The sequence below is a fragment of the Melanaphis sacchari genome, unplaced genomic scaffold (genome assembly GCF_002803265.2).
Source record: "Melanaphis sacchari strain LSU unplaced genomic scaffold, SCAv2.0 Contig0_pilon_pilon, whole genome shotgun sequence".
In the NCBI taxonomy this organism is placed as follows: Eukaryota; Metazoa; Arthropoda; class Insecta; order Hemiptera; family Aphididae; genus Melanaphis; species Melanaphis sacchari.
In genome coordinates, this window is record NW_020270366.1 from 19,323,159 (window position 1) to 19,342,660 (window position 19,502).

The window sequence follows — 19,502 nt, forward strand, 5'->3', positions numbered from 1 at the left end:
AATATTACTAATATTAATATTAGGGTTGTGAGATTCATTATACGTGTTTATTATTCATTACATTTTTGTAAAATGTGTTTGACAGTATTTGGTCGGCCGTTTGTTTGAAAAATCGACTAATTCTTAGTATGGCCACAGGGGTTTATATTATAATAATATCGTTTTAGCTGTTTTCTCGGGTCGATAAAAAATAAAAAGGAAATATTTTCAGTGTTAGTTACTCAGTTGTGATAAAAATTAAAACGATAAATTTGGCATTCAACTTCAATTAGTGCAAACGAATACAATGTATTAGCATTTTGCTCTGTTGCAAATCGCCAATCGGTAGACGACAAAAAGTTTAAACGTGCATTTTTTTATTATAATATCATGGTTTATCCTTCGTGCGCGTTTAGGCACCACTAGCGCGCGCGCCACACAGTGATAAAAAAAAAAACCAATAAAAACGTTTTGTCATATATTTATATTATTTATTGTAATAGATAAGTGATATTTCCTTGTGGGCGGGCGGTCGAAATCGAAAATCGGGGAAAAAAAACTAAACGTCAAATGATAAATAAAGCTGCGAAAAACTGACGATTACATTTAACGCGCTGCTAGCCTAAATTTCTCGGTTCAGATTGTGTTCCTACCGTCCTCGTCAAACGCAACACACGCCCATCAAATATTTACGTCGACGGAGTGTGGGTTCGCCGTCAAAGCTGTGTGCGCCGGTAAGATTGCTCAATTCGCAGTATTGTGTGTCGCGTTCGTTTCACGGTCACGCCAGCCGCCGCGTTGGCTCGTTCGTCGTGTCGCCGACACGCATAATACCTACGATACTTTTAATTATTATTTTTTATTAATCGTTAATTGCTATTCGTCATTACTGATGAGTGATGCTCCATCTGATTCTGCTACTTCCACTACAAATTATGCCACAATAATATACTATTCATACGTATGATAAACGTAATAATATTCGCATCAACGGTTGGCGCTGTTAAAAGTAGAAACTATATCGTACGGTTCGTCGTTGTTTGTTTTTCATTCATCGTGTGCGTTAACAATACCTAATAAATTAATGTATAATTATGTTAAACTGTATTTTTATTTTTTTAAATATTTTCACAACAATTGATGAATACTATTCATTAAACTAATCATCATTATCCCGTGTACCTATCTAATATTACAATATATTATTTATGTTTAATAATATTTAGCAGGTACTCGCTTACATTTATAGTATTTACTATTATAATTTTTAATATTGGTTGTTAAATATTGATCGATTATCATTATTATTATGTTTCTGGGTCATAAATTTATTTGAATTTTATTTGTCAAGTATTCTCTTTTTGTCTAATTGTATATCCTTAGGTGTACTTCAAAGTTAACACAGAACAAAATATTATCATCTTTTATTTTATTCATTTCCAGGGTTTTATTTAAATTGTTTTTAAATAATTTACCAATAAAAATTTTTTTACTATTTTAAAACAAAAAAAAAAAATGTTTGTATTATGTATCATAATACCTAACTTTGACGATTTCATTATGCAATAATTTTTAAATTGTAACTGATTTTAAGAAATTTATTGATTTGATACTAAAACATAAAAATCATTAATAGTGTATATTGTATTAAGTTAATTAACCATTAGATTATAATATTAAAATTGGAGACTGATGAATCATGAACTTTAAGATATTATATACTAATGCAAAATAATTTAATATATAAAATAAAATAAATTTTTGTGCCTCATTTCCCAAGCTATCTTAAGAATGTTATAAAGTTTTTAAAAAGTAATTAAATGTTGGGTTTAATGTATTCTATTTAATTAATAGCTATATAATGCTTAAGTTTTTAAGATACTTAGATAAATAACAATAAAAAAAATATGGGTCAGTAATTTTATTGAATTATAAACTAACTTTAATTTAATTTTGAACTGCATTATCTAATTTTGTGCTAGATATGTACTCAAAATTCCAACCACTTTTAAAGTTCTCTAATGTTTGGATAATGACAACTTTGTAAAAGCAAATATTTAATCTGTACAGTTGTGCAATAAATATATTTAGTTTAAGATGGATGTAAAATTGTGCTATGTTTGAAAATAAAACATTGATGTGTAATATTAGTTATTATTATTCAATATTTTTATAGTTAGCCCTAAATTTTATAATGTTGGTTTAAGAAACTTAATTAAACAACTATTTTTAGTAATTTATAGTTTTATAACCTACTATAGATATATGCATTTTTTAAATATCCATGACTGTTTATTTTTACATGATATTTTATCAAATGTAATACAATTCTTTAAATTATAATATACAGTACTTAATTCTATTGTCTATTAAAATTGTTTGAATTATAATGATAATACATAATAACAATTGATTCACACTTAATTTTTTTAATTTAGACAAATATTGGTTTAAATTTATATAATTTTGAATTTTTCTTCTTTGCTATAAAATATTTATATTTATATTATTAATTTTTTATCATCAATCAGTTTGGCCATAAGTTATTAAGCAATTTATTTAGATTATAGTGAGATTATTGGTAGAATACTTTATAAATCTGTACACATTATTTCTTAGTATAAACATATTAAAATATGGTTTAAAAATTATTAGTGTATAATGCTCAAATAAATTTAATTTATTTACATTTAAAACTTAATACACCTAAGTTCATGATAATTATTTTATTATGTTACAGTGATTTAAATAAAAAATGTATATTTATTAGACATTTATAATTTTTAGGTGAAATCTATAAACCTGGTGATATGGATCCGTGGGTGGTCACTCCTCAAGAATGGACACGTTTTTGCACACATTTTCAAGCATTGAAACCAGTAGGTGGTGTTATTACAGGTGAACAAGCCAAGGGATTTCTTTTACAATCTAGACTACCTCCACTAGTACTTGGTGCAATATGGTAAAATTATAAAAATATTTCTACTCATGTAATTATTTATTGTTATTTTTATTTAGATTATTAATTTATTAAAATTAAATAATTTTTAGGGCTTTAGCTGATACTGATGCAGATGGTCGTATGAATATTATTGAATTTACTATTGCTTGCAAGTTAATTAGTCTGAAACTTAGAGGTTTAGAGTTACCTAAAGTCATCCCTAGTAACTTATGGAATTCTGTTCAGTCTCTAAGTAATTTAAAAAGTACCTTTCTTATGATTAAATTTAACTAATTTTAGAGTGTACATTTTTAGATTCAGTTCCTAAAGCTTCATCTCCACTTCTAACTACTCCTCCAACAATGACTCCTGGAGTTGCGCCACCTATGACTTTGCCATTGTCAAATGTATCTCCAACAACAATTTTACCAGCAGTATCACCGCCATTAATACCAGCAGCTTCTTCTCCCATTGGATCTGTAAATTCTACAATTAGTCCAACTGTAAATAGGTCTTCTCCAGTTCAGGTTGCTAATGTAGCAAATAATGTGGCACCAGGAAGTCAAGCAGGTCCTATTAAACCTACATTACCTGCCGCACCATCTCGTAAGTTTAGAAAATAAATTCTGTTTTTATAATTATTAATTTTTATTATTCAACATATTTAGTTCCTGGTACACCAGTTGCTTCCATGCCAATGCCAATATCAATTGATTCTCCGTAAGTTTAAAAATACAATGATTTGTTTATATATTTATAATTTGATAAACAGTTTTTTGTTAAGATTTCTGTAATATTTACAATATTATAATACTTCTCTTAAACAGTTTTTATTTAATATTAAATTCATGTTTGAAATATGTTTTAATAACATTCTTATTTTTTCAATGATAATTAAACTATTCTAATAAGATTGGTTTTATAACATTTATAATAATTATAGAGGGAACCAGGAATGGGCAGTACCACATCAAACTAAACTGAAGTATACCCAAATTTTTAATACTACCGATCGCATGCGAACAGGATTTTTAACTGGAGTTCAAGCACGTGGTATTATGGTTGCCACTCAATTACCACAAAATGTCCTAGCACAAATATGGTAAAGTTGAATTGATATAAGTTATAAATCTTTCATATTTAATTTATATTAATATGTTTTTATTTGAAGGAATCTCTCTGATATGGATAAAGATGGCCAGTTATGCTGTGATGAGTTTGTCTTAGCTATGTACTTGTGTGATTTAGCTAAATCCGGGGAAAAAATTCGCATTCCTTTACCTCCTGAACTTATACCTCCATCGGTTCGACGTCAACGTCAGAATAGTTTAACTGCTCCAAGTGAAGGAACTCCTGAATCTGATTCTTGTTTGATAAATCAAACGACTTTTGAAGATAAACGCAAAGAAAATTTTGAAAAAGGACAAGCTGAGTTGGAGCGACGCCGTAAAGCTCTATTGGAAATACAGAGAAAGGAACAAGAGGAACGGGAGCGTAAGGAAAGGGAAGAACAAGATAGAAGAGAAAAAATACGATTAGAACAAGAAAAAAGGAGACAAGATGAACTTGAAATACAAATGAGGAAACAAAAAGAATTAGAACAGGAAAGAGAAGAGCAAAGAAAAAGAGCTCAAGAACAAAGAGAAGCTGCTCGAAAGTAAGTTTCATTGTATATGGTTATACTTTTTATAATAATTTATTGAAATTTTTTTATAAATAAAGAGAAATGGAGAGGCAGCGCCAATTAGAGTGGGAAAAACAAAGAAGTATGGAACTTCAACAACAACGACAAAAAGAACAAGAAACAGTATTGAAATTAAAGGGCAAAAATCAAAGTTTAAGCATTGATTTACAACAGATGGTAAATAAAATTGTTAGTTGAAAATTGTGAATTTGTGTATTAAACTGTCAATTCAATGTTTTTAGACTGATAAAGTGCGTGAGTTATCACAAAAAATTAGTGAGACTCGTGCAAGTGTAACAGGAGTAAAATCTACTATTGATAGTATGCGTACTACACGAGACACTCAAATGAATGAAATGTCACGTTTAAAATCTACTTTGAAAGAACAAAATCAACGCCTTATTACTGTGAGTCAAGAAAAAATACGTTTGGAAGTCAAGAACAAAACAAATTCTAGTATTGAAACTGCTGAAGAACAAACTCAATTAGCAATTTCAAATAAAAAGTTAGCATTCAAAAGCTTACAAGATAAAATTAATGATCTCAATTCACAAGTAAGATAGGCTATACCTAATAATTATTAATTACAATTTTTAAATTATGTAATCTGTTTTTCTAGATTGAACTCAAAAAACAAGATGTGGAAAATAATAATAGTTCTATTGATCAATTAAAAACACAGTTGACTAAACTTGTAGAAGATTGTGAAAAAATCTATCCAAATTATGAAGAAAACACAAAGAAAGTTATAGAAATGAAGAAAAGTAAAGCAAAAGAGATGTCATCTTGGGGAGATGATGCATGGAATTCAGCTCCAACTACTGACTGGGTTGAAGAAAAGTCTGCTTCTTCTTTTGGTATCAGTCAATAAATTATTTATACACATTTTAAAATTGCCAACTTTAATATTTATTATGTATAAATCTATAGAATCAAGTGCATACAAAAAATGTCGAGCTTTGTATGAGTTTGAAGCTCGCAACACTGATGAATTATCTTTTCAACCTGGTGATATTATTATGGTTCCGTTGGAACAAAATGCAGAACCTGGATGGTTAACAGGAGAATTGAAAAACAAGACTGGATGGTTTCCAGAATCTTATGTTGAAACAGTTGATGGGTCTGATGACATTCGTGACATTATTGCCAATCGCCAAGCTCCTCTAGAAGAAAATTTTGTTTCAACTCAAAAACCATTAGAGTAAAAATATTTTCCTATTTTATATTTAATACATTTTATAACATAATGTTGTTTTTAGGGGAATAGCTGAATTACCAGAAAATGAGCTTGGACAAGGATTTGAAACTGATGAGTTTAATACTTCATATCCTTCTAAACTTACTTTAGGATATGGGAAATCAGTAAATATTAAAGCTCGAGCTTTAAGTAATTGGACTGGTAAAGACAGTTCTTATTTGTCATTGGTAGCTGGTGATATTATTGAAGTAACTGAATGTCAAGTATGTATTAATGATTATTTATTTATCATAGAAATCAATTTTAATAAAATTAAAAAGAGTTTTTAATTTTAATTTTTTTATAAAAGATTTTATTATGCTTATATTTTAAACATATTAAAGCTATTATTTTTTTCCCATTTAAGGCATTCTATAGTACCACTGTATTGCTTTATGTCAATAATTAACTCATAACTAAGAGTTATAACTTTCAATTCATCAAAACATTATAGTCATCTTTAGTCATAGTCTTATGTTTACAGCTGGGTCATAATTACTTTTCCTATTTTTATTTATTTATTTACTATCCCTCATATCAGTAAATCCCTTTGAATTTTGCAAAAGACCAATAATTTTGAAAATTACAACTGGCAGGTCACATGCAGTGAATCAATTTGAGTTTACGCAATATTGTTGACCCTTTTAAAAAATGATCTTTATTGGGCATATTTTTTACCTGGTCATATAAATGCCTAGTTTCTAATTACAATTTTAAAAAGAATGATTAAAAGATAAGATTAATAAGATATATTGCACATAATAGAATCACAAAATAAATATTTTATTTTTCAAAAGTATAAAATCTATAGTTTAGTTTTAGTACAAACCACCTATTAGTGGGACCTTATTTCCATGCTCCATTTAGAGGCATGGTTGGGGGGGGGGCACTGGTGGCAAGTGCCACCCCCGTTGGAAAAAAAAATAAAAATTTTATTAACGAAATTTTTTTTGTGGGGGAATATATTATAAAATTTTTCTTATAAAGTGCCCCAACCGTAAATACATGCTGGATCCACCCTTGTTTAGAGAATGAAACGTACATTTAAATTCTTTCCTTTCTAATTCGAATTTTCTATGTTTTTTCTTTGTTTTTCTGCTCTTTCATAGGGCACTTTATTATAATTTCAATTTCCTTCTAAATTTTTGTCCCTTCTCTTGTTATAATCTAACTAATTAACAAACATTTCTATTTTCTCTTTATTACTTTATTATTTATTCTATTAGTTTATTAGTGATAATCAATAAACATCATAATTGACACTTGATTTTAAATATTTATTTATTTCTAGGATGGTTGGTGGTATGGTAAAACTTCAGACAATCGAGTTGGTTGGTTCCAAAAATCTTCTGTGTCGATAATTGAAAATCCAGTCAAAGATACTAATATTTCAATTGACAAACAAGGTTTATATATTCAATTATATTTATGTTTTTAATTTCATAATATGTTAGTACATATAGCTGATTTATGTGAATTTTTTCATCTATCACAATGTTTAGTACTTCTGTTTGGTTTTTGAGGTTTTTTTTTATATTTTGTAAATGATAAGAAAGTCAAATTTATTAATAGAACTGACTTAAGTTAGTTGCAAATTTATTAACAACTTAAAATTATATTGTATATATTCTATTCACATTGTGAAGGAACCTTAGTGGCTACCAAATTTTGTTAAACAGTTATTAGGAAACTTATTTATCAACTATTTAACCAGCATATATATTTACTGTGTAGTAAAGCTGTGCTAATTAATATTAGTTAAATGCCAAAATTCCTTCTCAACATAAATAGGATATAATAAATAGACCTGAGCACATTTAACAAAACATATTATAAAATTAGTTCATTTTTCTTTAAAAAAATTATTTGAATTAATTAATATTTTATATTTAGAATATTATATTGTTCTCTACCCATATGAATCTGTGGAACCTGGAGATTTAAATATGAATCAGGATGAAGTGGTATTAGTAACAAAAAAAGATGGCGATTGGTGGACAGGAATAATAGGTGACAGATCTGGAATATTTCCTTCTAACTATGTGCAATATCTTGATCCTCAGGTAAATTTTATCTTTGATATATTAATGTATTTAAAAACTAATGTAAGTAGAATGAAACTACTACCATAATTCAAGTTTAAACATATCATAAAATCTTTAATAATGTAATATTAACCTGAATAACTTAAATTTTACCTGCTATTATTATACTTTGTTAACTTGTCTAAATAATAATTGAAAACTATTTCATTTTAGACATATTTTAATAGTTATTAAATATTAATTTGTACGCTTAAGATTTAAAAGTTAATAACATGGAAGTTGCACTGTACTGACATTTTTATACTAAATGTTTTTGTTTTAATTTTATTTTTTAATTAATCTAATTATATTTAGCCTAAGGAAACCACTGTGAATAAGAATCCTCCTTTTGAAACAGCTTCATCAGTAAAATCAGAAACTTCTGTTACTTCTTCACCATTAACTACTCCTATTATGCTAGAACCTCATAAACCTGATGGCAGCCGATCAGTGACACCAGATCTAGCATCAACAAAGGTATGAATCCAATTAAATTTAAAAAATATTGCTAACAATATTAAAATACATTCAATACTTAATATTTCTGTTTTAACACTAAACAAGCTTGTAAATATTTTAATCCTTTTTGAGAGGATTTAAATTATTCACTGGTTTTGTAAAAAATATCAATTGCTCAAGAATATAGTGTAAAATTTTTTTTCTAATTTAAATCAAATAAATTGAATAATCTCATAAATAAATACAAACATCTTCAACTTATTTTTTGGAAGAAATAAAAACTAAAATATATGAGTATTTATAGAGACTGAAGAGTATTACCACTGTTCATTACTATACATTTAACAATGCATTAGACATAGGGATAATTTTTACTTTGCTCTCAATGTGGCTCTACTTTCATGTTATGTAGCATATTGATATAAATTTCTTTACTTTGTTTATTAAGTACTAAAATAACTATAAAGTATTTTTACATATTTAACTAAAGTTACATATGATGTCTTACATTACAAATTTACATTTATAGTTTATTGCTGATATAATTTTAAATCAGAACATTAAATAGACAGTATTCTAAAATTTTTAAAACACTTTTAAAAATAATTAAATTAATAATTATTTATCACTAATATAATTTTTAAATTTATTATGGTTCTTTTGTAATTAAGTAATAATGTAGTTGTTTAATACATATAATTAATAATTTGTGACCAGAATGTATCTATAAAATACTATTGTTATAATGGTATTGTTAAACAGTGCAAAACTGTATTCTTAGGTTAAATTTTTCTGGCTTGTCTAAACAAATTTACATTCTTGAAATGTAAATCCAACCAATTTTTTTTTTTTTTTTTTTTGAAAGTATAATTAGTAAAATTAATTTCAATAATTTGAAATAATCTGAAAAATTGTAACTGCTAATTAATTTGATTTATTATTTTATAAAGTATAAAGTTCTATGCCAAATAATTTTTCTTGTAATAAACAAATAATTTGTATTTAATTTTTGCTTTTAACAAGTTAATTAAATACTCAAGAAATTTTTTACACCAGAAATTTAAAAATATTAAGATTTGTTTTAGTTAATTATTATAGAAATTAATAACATATAAATACATTATTTAGTATCTATCATAATAATATCATTTTTACTAAATATTTTAATTTAATTATTCACTAATTTATTTTTACTAACATCTTTCCCTTTTTCAAAATGTCATTATTCCGTGCTTTTTGTGTATTTTATTTATTGTTTGTTTGTTGCTGCCTATGGCTTGTGTTTTTGGTCATTAGAGGGAAAGCAGTGCAACAGAAGATAGTGAAAATGATGACAAGGTAAACTATGCTTTCAGTGTCTTGTTTGCATGAAATAATTTTTTTTTTTTATGTAGTAGAATAGCATTAAATGTAACATCTTAAAATTATTTTTAACTTAAATGCATGTTTACTCAGATATCTAAAGGAACAAAAAAAGCCGAAGTAGCAACTGTAATTGCACCATACACAGCCACTAGCACTGAACAATTAAGTTTACAACGAGGACAGTTGGTAAAAATTAGAAAGAAGACTACGACTGGTTGGTGGGAAGGAGAGTTACAAGTAAATAATAATAATAAAAAAAAAAAGCTTGATCATTACTTGGAAAATTATTTGTTAAAATGTTATGTTAGGCAAAAGGACAGAAACGTCAAATTGGTTGGTTTCCAGCATCTTATGTAAAACCATTAGGTAATACTGGCAGAGCAAATTCACCCGCCACAAAAAGTAATCAACCTGCTGTAACACCTGTTACTACTACAACACCTTCCTCTAATAATACTCTAGGTAGTACAATCATTATGTCATCTTTTTTTTTATTATTAAATAATAATAATATTATTTCCAGAAAAAGTCATAGCATTGTTTCCGTTTAATGCAGTACACAATGATGAATTAACATTCCAGAAGGATGAGATTATTACATTGATATCAAAAGATGAGCAAGCGTGGTGGAGAGGAGAATTAAATGGAAAGACTGGATTGTTTCCAAGTAATTACGTGGCACCTCTATGTAAGTAAAATAATTAACATTAGTATTAGATATTAATTTAATTACATACATTTGATAATTTATATACAAAATGTATGTTTCAATTAAATTATGAAAAATTAGTTAAAGACATTTTAATAAAAAAAATTACAATACAAATTTATGTAATTAAATAATTTTTATAATTTTATCAAGTTAATTTTAGATTATAAAAAATATATCTCCTATAGTAATTATTTTAATATATTACTTACAACTAATAGAAAATTTAAATTAAATTTTTGACCATGAAATCATATTTTAATGGGTTCTAAAAATTATAATGAACTCTTCTAAATAGCTTAAATAATTTTATTATAAGTTATGAATAGATTGTAAGATACAACTTATACTAACATCTTCTATATTCTGTCTCTTTTGTTTTTGTTTTGTTTTTTTGTTTTTGTAGGAGTTTGTTATAGTCATTTGTTCACTGGCTAACGACCCATCAGGCGGATGAACTTCAGAATATTAGTATGATTATTTTTGATTAAATTATGTATTATTTTTTTCAAAGCCTGATTAGTAAGTAAGTTTAATATTTATGATTTTAAATTATAAAAGTTAAGAAAATAACTTTTAGTCATAAACAAGACTTGTATTTTTTTTATAGCTATCAAACATCCATATTATAGTCATTGCAATTGATGGGTCAGCCATTTATAAAAAAAATATTTTGTTAATTTATTTAATCTACCAATTGTATTTTTAATACATCAATTTAATTTATAAAATAACATAAAATGTATGTTAGTAGAATTGTTCTATCTTATGATTTACTTAAGTGCAATATATATCCCTCCATTTTATTATTAGAGTATTTATTTTTTAGATATTTATTGTATAACTTGATTATACCATGTGAATTTTAATTTTTTTTTATCATTATTGTTTATATAGAATCTCTTGAACTAATAACTGTTGTTATAATTATTATATAAATGTCAGTGTTACTATAGTATATCTACTTAAGTTTATGAACAAATACCTAAATAAGTTATTCCACAAAAGTCATAATTTTAAAATTGTTTTTTATTATTAATATTATAATATTTTGTTTAATAATAACTATTTCTTATATGTTATTAAATTTGCATGATATGTAGTCAAATTTACTTGTATTTAAATAGTTAATGAAGTAATTGTATTACTAACTCATATATTATTATATCATAACATTTAGAGGAGTTCATTATAATTAGTTAATATTGTGTGGTAAATTTAGAATGAATTTGTATTATTTATCACTCACAAAATATTATATTCTATTCACAATGGTATTTAAAAATATATAGAACATTTTAATTATTATAAAAATCTTTTCAATTTGTTCTACTTACAACCTTTTTCCAAAAACTATAAGGTTTATTTTATTAATCAAATATATATTTATATTGATTGAGGCATTTATACTCATAAATACCTAGTTTTTAAATTATTAAAACAGATTAATAATAATATTAGTTTGTTTTATCATTCAGTTTACACAATACTCATGCATTTGTGAATATGTAAACATTAATTTCCAGTTACTTAAAAGTTAAAAGTAATCACATACATTTGTATTGATTTTTAGCTTTATATTTTATTAAAATAAATAAATTTAAATTGTTTAAATTAAAATAATTAACCTATTGAATATCAATATCTATTAAGATCATAATTAAGCAAATGTGTATGATGTTTTAATGTTATTTTTCAGTTTTATTTTATTTATAATTTGTTCTGCTTATAGAAAAGATTAAAATATATATATTCCATATTCTATTATTTTATTTTAGTTTTTTAAATAAAAACCATCTACTACATTAAATTTTAAAATGAATAAACACAAATTATTTTAAATTAATTTTATTCTAGTAAGATAAATCATATGAAAATTATTTAATTTTCCATTTTATTATAACCATGTAGCTGAAGTGACAATTAAAGTGAAATTAAATAAAGAAGAACGAAAACGACAACAGCATATTCATGAATTGATTACCACTGAGCAGGCTTATATCGAAGATATGTCTGCAGTTCACGAAGTATTTATATTAAATTGTATTAATTAGTTATTTTTCTATTATTTACCAAAAATTATATATATGATTTAAAATTGTTACTTTTAGGTAAGTTTGAATATAATTTTTTTTTTATTTAATTAAGGAGCAAATCAAAAATACTAAGTTGTTACTTAAAGAACTAATTATAAATGGGAAGTTTAAAATAAAAATTTTTAATTTTAGAGCCATGAAATTTATATTAATAGCAGTGTGTTAAATATTGTTTTTGATGATGCCAGTAAATTTTTTTTCACAAAACCCACTAACCACTTACCTTTATTTTATTTCTGCTTCAAAATAGAAAATTCAGCTATTACACCTAATTAGTAGCTATATTCATGGTTTTAATTTTTATTGCCATATTCTTCATAGCAATGTATAAGTTAAGAAAAAAAATTGCACATATACATCAATATAGTACTTAGATTATCTTTATAAGTTATTAAACTTAGGAATTCAGGTTTTATAATATTAGATTTTTTTTATTTTAAAATATATTTTATATTATGTATTTGAATTTAAAACATCAAACCTAATCTAGCCCAGTATTATGTATTTTGTGTTATTTAGGTGTTTGAAAAGCCATTATATGAAAGTGGTGTTCTCAGTAAATCTGACATCTGTAAAATTTTTATTAACTGGGAAGAAATAATAGAATGTAATCAAATTTTTTTGACGTAAGTTTTTTTTAACACAGTATTTAACAAAAAAGGTTTTAAGATACTAAATTATCACTATGAAACTGTTAATGTACACTTTATTAGTTATTATAGACATTATTTTGTAGGTCATTGCGAGTGCGCAGAGATATGAGTCCTGCCGGAATTGTACGAATAGTTGGTGATATTTTGTGTGAACATGTAAGAAATAATATGATTAATTCATTGTTATAATATACTTATTTATTTTTTTATTTTAGTTTCCAAAAATGACTAGATATGTACGATTTTGTAGTTGTCAATTGAATGCTGCAATCACTCTACAGAAACTTACTGAGACTAATCCAGCTTTTTGTGAAATCACTAAACGTTGCCAGAGTGATTCTCGCATTAAAGGATTGCCATTGAGTTCATTTCTTATTAAACCCATGCAACGAATCACTAAATATCCTTTACTTGTACAAAAAGTATGTATGAAATAAATAATTATTTCACATACTGTCACTGTGTGAAAAACCTAGTGTTTAATATTTATTTTATTGTTGTTTATTTTTACAGATTTTAGAGCATACTCCAAATTCTCATCCAGATCGTTTACATTTAGAGGAGGCACATGCTAAAGCTGAAGAAATATGTCTTCAAGTATTTATAGGTTTTTTTCTGTAAATATATTAGATAATATACCTATTCTTTTTAATTAATAGGTAAATGAAGGTGTGAGAGAAAAAGAAAATTCTGATCGTTTAGAGTGGTTGCAAACACATGTAAATAGTGAAGGATTAAGTGAAAGGTTAATATTCAACTCACTAACTAATTCGTTGGGGTCAAGAAAATTTTTACATTATGGATCTTTATCAAAAACTAAAAGTGGTAAAGAACTTGTTGGGTTTTTGATGAATGATATGTTTCTTCTTGTTAAACCAGTAAAGCCAGCTATTCTGTCAGGACAATCATTTTCATTTGATAAATTTTCAGGAGATTTATTCAAAATTTACAAACAAGTAATTTATTTTATATTTTATTTTAAACAAAATATCTAATGTTTTATGATTTGTTGTTATTTAGCCATTTTTATTAATGCTATTAAACATTGCTGATTCAGTGACTGACAGTGTTGAATTTCGAATTGATTATGATAATACACCTATACTATTGTCGTCTCCGAGTATTAATGAACGAAATTTGTGGTTAAAAAAATTAAATGAAGCTAAAAAGATTTTGATTGCCAGTGAAAAGAATCAAAAACAACTAATGGAATCAAGTACATTATTCAATAATATAAATGCATTATTACTTATTTGTATAATCTTAATGTTTTCAAACATATTTTCTGTTTAAGAAAAAGCAGATTTTGGTGCTTGTGGCAGAGTCTTAGTTTTTGTTATGGATGGTAGAAAACTACAAACCCCAAAACTTGGTAATTTATCATAAATTAATTAACATACATTTTAAATAATTGAAAATTGATAATTTTATACTTTTAAATATTGTTTTTTTTTTATTTTAATTTATGCCATGAAATTATGTTTAGGTAAAAAAGCAGTATTTTGTGAGGTTAGTATGGGATCTCGAAAACAATGTACACCAGTAAGTGAATCCCCTGATCCTAAGTGGGATTCATCAATGCAGTTCCTCGTCAAAGACGTTCAAGATGATATTCTTTGTGTTACAGTGTTTAATAAAGGGCATTATTCTCCTGATGGTAATGATGTTTTTAAACTAAAATTTGTTCTATATTTAAAATTATAACATTCTTCTATATAATTTATTTTTAAACTATAATCTGTCTTTAAATTTTATGTAATTTATTTTAATTTAGAATTCTTAGGACGATCTGAAATTCGTGTATCAGAAATAATCCAATCAACTAAAAATAGCAGAGGACCTCTTACTAAACATTTGCAGTTAAGAGAAGTACAGACTGGTGTTATAACTTTAAAGTTAGATTTATGCTTATTTGATACAAATTGATATAGACAATTTTATTTTTTTCAATTTAGGAAAACTATCTCTTGATTATTTTAGTTAAATTTAACTTTTATATCTACTTAGGTTTCATATTATTAAATTATTTATTGTATGTTAAGTATTAATCTCATTTTTTGATACCTACCAATATTATATTGATTTATATGTAAATGGTTAATAGATTTATAAAAATAGTAAAAAAAAAAAATATGTTACCAATAATTATTATTTCAATATTAAACTAATTAACTATTATTAGCTTTTAATAAATATTATTGAATTTTACTTATTGGCTACTGAATAAATATACATAATAAGTAAATATCTCTTTGGTGTATTTATTCAATGCACGAGAGCCTTAATATAAATAGTACACATGCTGTGTTTCAACTGGCAATAGTATTTTTGAATAAAATAATTATAAAAAAATTAACTTTTGGACTCATAGAGCATAGTTAATATTTTTATTCCATAATTCCTTATGCTCCTAAATAATTCAGCTGTTAGTGAGGTGTTTGAATTTATTAATCCTAATTATTGTCATGGCCTTGTACCTAAATTGATCAAAACACGTGACATCACTTGAAACTTTTAAGAAATCCAACACTCAAAACCCTATATAACCTGATTAAATTTTTTTTGAATAAACCATCCTGGATAATGAGATTGGAAGTGGAGATTTTTTGTCTTTGTCTAACACACGTGGAATATAGATATTTAGACGTGTTGAATTCCAACATACTAAATCATCTAGTGAAGCGATAATAATTGTAAAACTAATATTACTTTGTCTTCAAGTTAATTTGAAACTTAAGATATATAATACATAACGAATATAAGATGACAAACTTGCTCAAGTCTTGGATATATTATATGTAGGTATATTGTTATATTTATGTATATTAAAATAGTAAAATATAATTACAATTATAATATTCACTTATGAGTTGTGACCATAATTTCCCTTATGGTACACTGTAATAATATGAAAAGTTTCGACCAACTTGTTTTCGCCAATATGCATTTTAATTGAATACACGTACCTACCTACTGTAGCATATTTGAATCATCGCGTTTGAATTGTTTTATCTTAAACTTATACACATACTGGTCAATTGAATTAAACAGTGTTTTTTTTTTAAAGTAACTTTTATTTTCTATATAACAACACGGAACATGCTTGTTATATATTTGAAAAATATAACATATAAAAAAATATATAGGCACATTATCCATGTACGATATGTCTATACATAAATATATAGGTATTATAAATCATTTTTTTTAAATACAAATACTATTAATGATAAACTTTGCAAGCATTATGTGCGACATCTATATCAAAATATACATTATGAATTATTATGATAATATCAAATACGGTGTAACTGCCTAAATGACCGGGTTGTCAACGATGCGTGTGGTATACAAACCACGGTATTACAAGTCAACAACTTTTGGAACGATCTTACAAACCGCCTTGCACAGTCAATCCAGCTTGCTACGTCTGCGTACCTACTACCACCGTTATTTGCAACGCCAGCAGCACAGACTTCTACAGACTTTGAAAAGTCGCCTTCTCAACGCCGATAGGAACGGCCTACGACGTTTGGAACGCGATGTTTCTGCTATTGGCATCGATGTTATTTCCTCAGTAATGCTTGTTGTAATGGCTTCATTCCGCTCATCGCCGTCACTTTCAACATCGTCTAGTTGAACCATTTCGATAGCCAATTCGCCGAATTGCACACATGACGGATTCTGTTCTTGCACGACTTCCAAACTGCCAAAAACCGGCGACAAATGGATTTCATCTACATCCTTTGCGGTCATCTCTTCGGGAGAAACCAATGATTCCCCTATCTCGCAGCATGGTGTAATTCCTCGCAGACACGTGGGTATCGGCGGTAAGTGTTTTCCAATTTCCGAACTGACATTACTAATTTCCTGCGAGATCTCTTCAAATTCTAACAATTTTTCCGATATAGCTTTTCTGGTCCAGCGTTTGCGTACTTCCGACGACGCCACACTCTTGTCGCTAGAGCTCGACAACGAACGGTCGTCGTTCGGAAATAGTAAAACAGGTGGTAATTTGTTTGATCTCCGAGTGGCCGCCACCAGTAACTCGTCGGTTAGTGCGTCCAACACTTTAAAATGCGCCGAAGTCAGTGATGTCAACTGGTGTTTGCCGCGGAGCTGAGAGATCGCACAAACAGTGTTTTGTCTTCTGGCAAGTGTCGGGTCTTCCACCACGTATTCGTTGTCTTCTGTCGGGTATCCTTCGTCGTCTGCCAGGTATGCGTCGTCTTCCGACGTATAACTGTGCATACTATGGTGTGTCTTCACGACAGTCTCAAAGTATCGAAGATTCTGTTTCGCCACTAAATTCATGTTAAAGTCGTTTTTGTCAATTCTCATCATCTTCAGCGATGGTACATTCTGTGATTGATGATCACGTAAGTAGTCGTCCGAAGTGAGATTTTTAATTTTTCGTTTGGACGAGGACGCCAATTCCGCGAATACCCGAATTAATCGGTCCGGACAGACAACCATTATTCTCGAACTACCGTCACTGCCGAAACATAATGTCGATATCTCGTCTTCTGAAGTTGAGCGTGGAAAAAGCACTATCATTGGCCAGTTTAACGAACGCTGAACAGCCGCCGTTCGCAAAGCATCGGCCAATGCTTTCAACTGAAACTTGAGTTGAGTTGGCGTTGCACGAATGCTTCTCTGTTTGACCATCACACCTTTTGGCTTCTCAATCTCAATGTTTATAGTAGACACGGGAAGCTGTACTTTTGTACCGTTTTCAATACGTTCGGGAATTAGAGGGGAGACTTTTACAAAATACTCCGAATCCTCTGTCGTAATATCAAAGTACATTTTTTCAAACTTTCGGAACTTTTCTGACAGCAACCTCTGTTTCTTAATCCGGACGTTCAGTTGATGATCTTTGTCCGTTGGCTCTGAACTATCCGATCGTCTTAGCGCGAGATTGTTATTTTGTTTTCTGATTTCTTCCATTTCTTTTTAATTTTATGATGTTGGTTTAGTTAGAAAATTATGGAATATATAAGGAAATTTTTATATAAGTATACTATTATGTGATGAAAATATCCACACAAAAATACAAGAGTACAGTAAATAAATGTCCTTCACGAAATATAGAATTCAAAATTTGTATTTGAACATGCAAGTAAATATTCAAGCGAATGTATCCCAGACAACTATAAAAATTCATTATAATCTTATTCAAAATATATTAAACGGTCAGCTTATTTTCAAAGACGTTATATTTATATTTAAAATTTCGAATTAAAATTCTCACACTTTTTTACTGGTTAATAATATAGTAGAAACTTGTTTAACCGTCACTACTGGGACCGGGATAATGACGGTTAATTGATTAGATGGTTTACAGACATTTTTCAATAAACGTATATATTTTATAACACGATTTGCAAACAAAAATAATATTTAATAAATAATGAATACTAATAATATTTAATTATATGTAATAACAAAAATAATACCATATACTCAAAAATACTAAACAAAATAATTCATCATCTTCTTCTGTTTTTTTGAAGCATGAGCTTTTTGAGTGGCCATGTCTCATATTTACGAAGAGATAGACCTTCGTTGCATTTAGTTCTTCTTATACTTCAAACCAATCGAGTTTATCCCGATCGTATCATTAGCTATTTATTTATTAGATCATTAATCATTAATCTATCAATAATAGAGAATTATTTATAAGTGGAAAATCTAGAGACAACCTACGAGACTGTTCTGAAACAATTTCAAAAGATAAGTTTACACGTGCAGCATACGCGAGAAACAACGTAAGCTCAGTATCTATCTATTTATTAGACAACATTTCTGACCTGGCTATTAATTTATTATTACAGTAAAAACTATGAATATTTTCGATGTATAATTTTTTAAAGATAAAATTATTTTTAAAACAATAAATTGTAAAAAATAAACATGGAAGTCGTTCTTTTGTATAGTAATAAGTAGATTTCAAATGTACCTTCTCACAAGATCGTTATACATTTAAAAAATTCAAAAATATGTTCTTCTTTACCTAAATCAATCCATACATTTATATATATTTGTACATATTTTATACATGTTGTAATGATATGCTCACACATCATAATTTGTTGTATATTTTATCATTTCGTTAAATAAAGTAACGGTCAAGTTGTCGCACGCAGATAGCCCTCAATAAAAACCAATAACCCCTATTGATCACTGACGAGAGAGACGATCTACATTGTTTGGCCACGTGGCAACCCAAACGCTATTGCGACCATATGGCACAAAGCGTTTGACCTATTTTCGTGTGCCGCCAAAGACAAGG

At 27.3% G+C, this 19,502-nt stretch overlaps 1 protein-coding gene across 5 annotated transcripts; it reads left to right on the forward strand.

Annotated features, from left to right (window-relative positions):
- The first annotated feature begins 431 nt into the window (after window positions 1-431).
- On the forward strand, window positions 432-15,293 carry LOC112593818 (intersectin-1). 5 transcript variants are annotated; one of them, XM_025338391.1, is made up of 29 exons: window positions 435-713; window positions 2,767-2,941; window positions 3,031-3,173; window positions 3,236-3,526; window positions 3,589-3,640; window positions 3,864-4,022; window positions 4,092-4,577; window positions 4,643-4,781; window positions 4,847-5,158; window positions 5,224-5,461; window positions 5,535-5,805; window positions 5,864-6,065; window positions 7,133-7,247; window positions 7,735-7,904; window positions 8,241-8,402; window positions 9,681-9,722; window positions 9,840-9,986; window positions 10,058-10,211; window positions 10,273-10,437; window positions 12,370-12,485; window positions 13,074-13,180; window positions 13,291-13,363; window positions 13,423-13,629; window positions 13,721-13,804; window positions 13,867-14,163; window positions 14,228-14,423; window positions 14,502-14,579; window positions 14,694-14,864; window positions 14,982-15,292. In XM_025338391.1, exons 2-29 carry the CDS (start codon window positions 2,790-2,792, stop codon window positions 15,131-15,133), a joined length of 4,881 nt encoding a protein of 1,626 aa, XP_025194176.1. In that variant the 5' UTR covers window positions 435-713; window positions 2,767-2,789; the 3' UTR covers window positions 15,134-15,292. The 5 variants fall into 5 exon arrangements, with proteins under 5 accessions (XP_025194210.1, XP_025194176.1, XP_025194184.1 ...); XM_025338399.1 differs by lacking the exon at window positions 435-713 and adding an exon at window positions 736-1,037; XM_025338409.1 differs by lacking the exon at window positions 435-713 and adding an exon at window positions 736-1,007.
- Window positions 15,294-19,502: the final 4,209 nt, after the last annotated feature.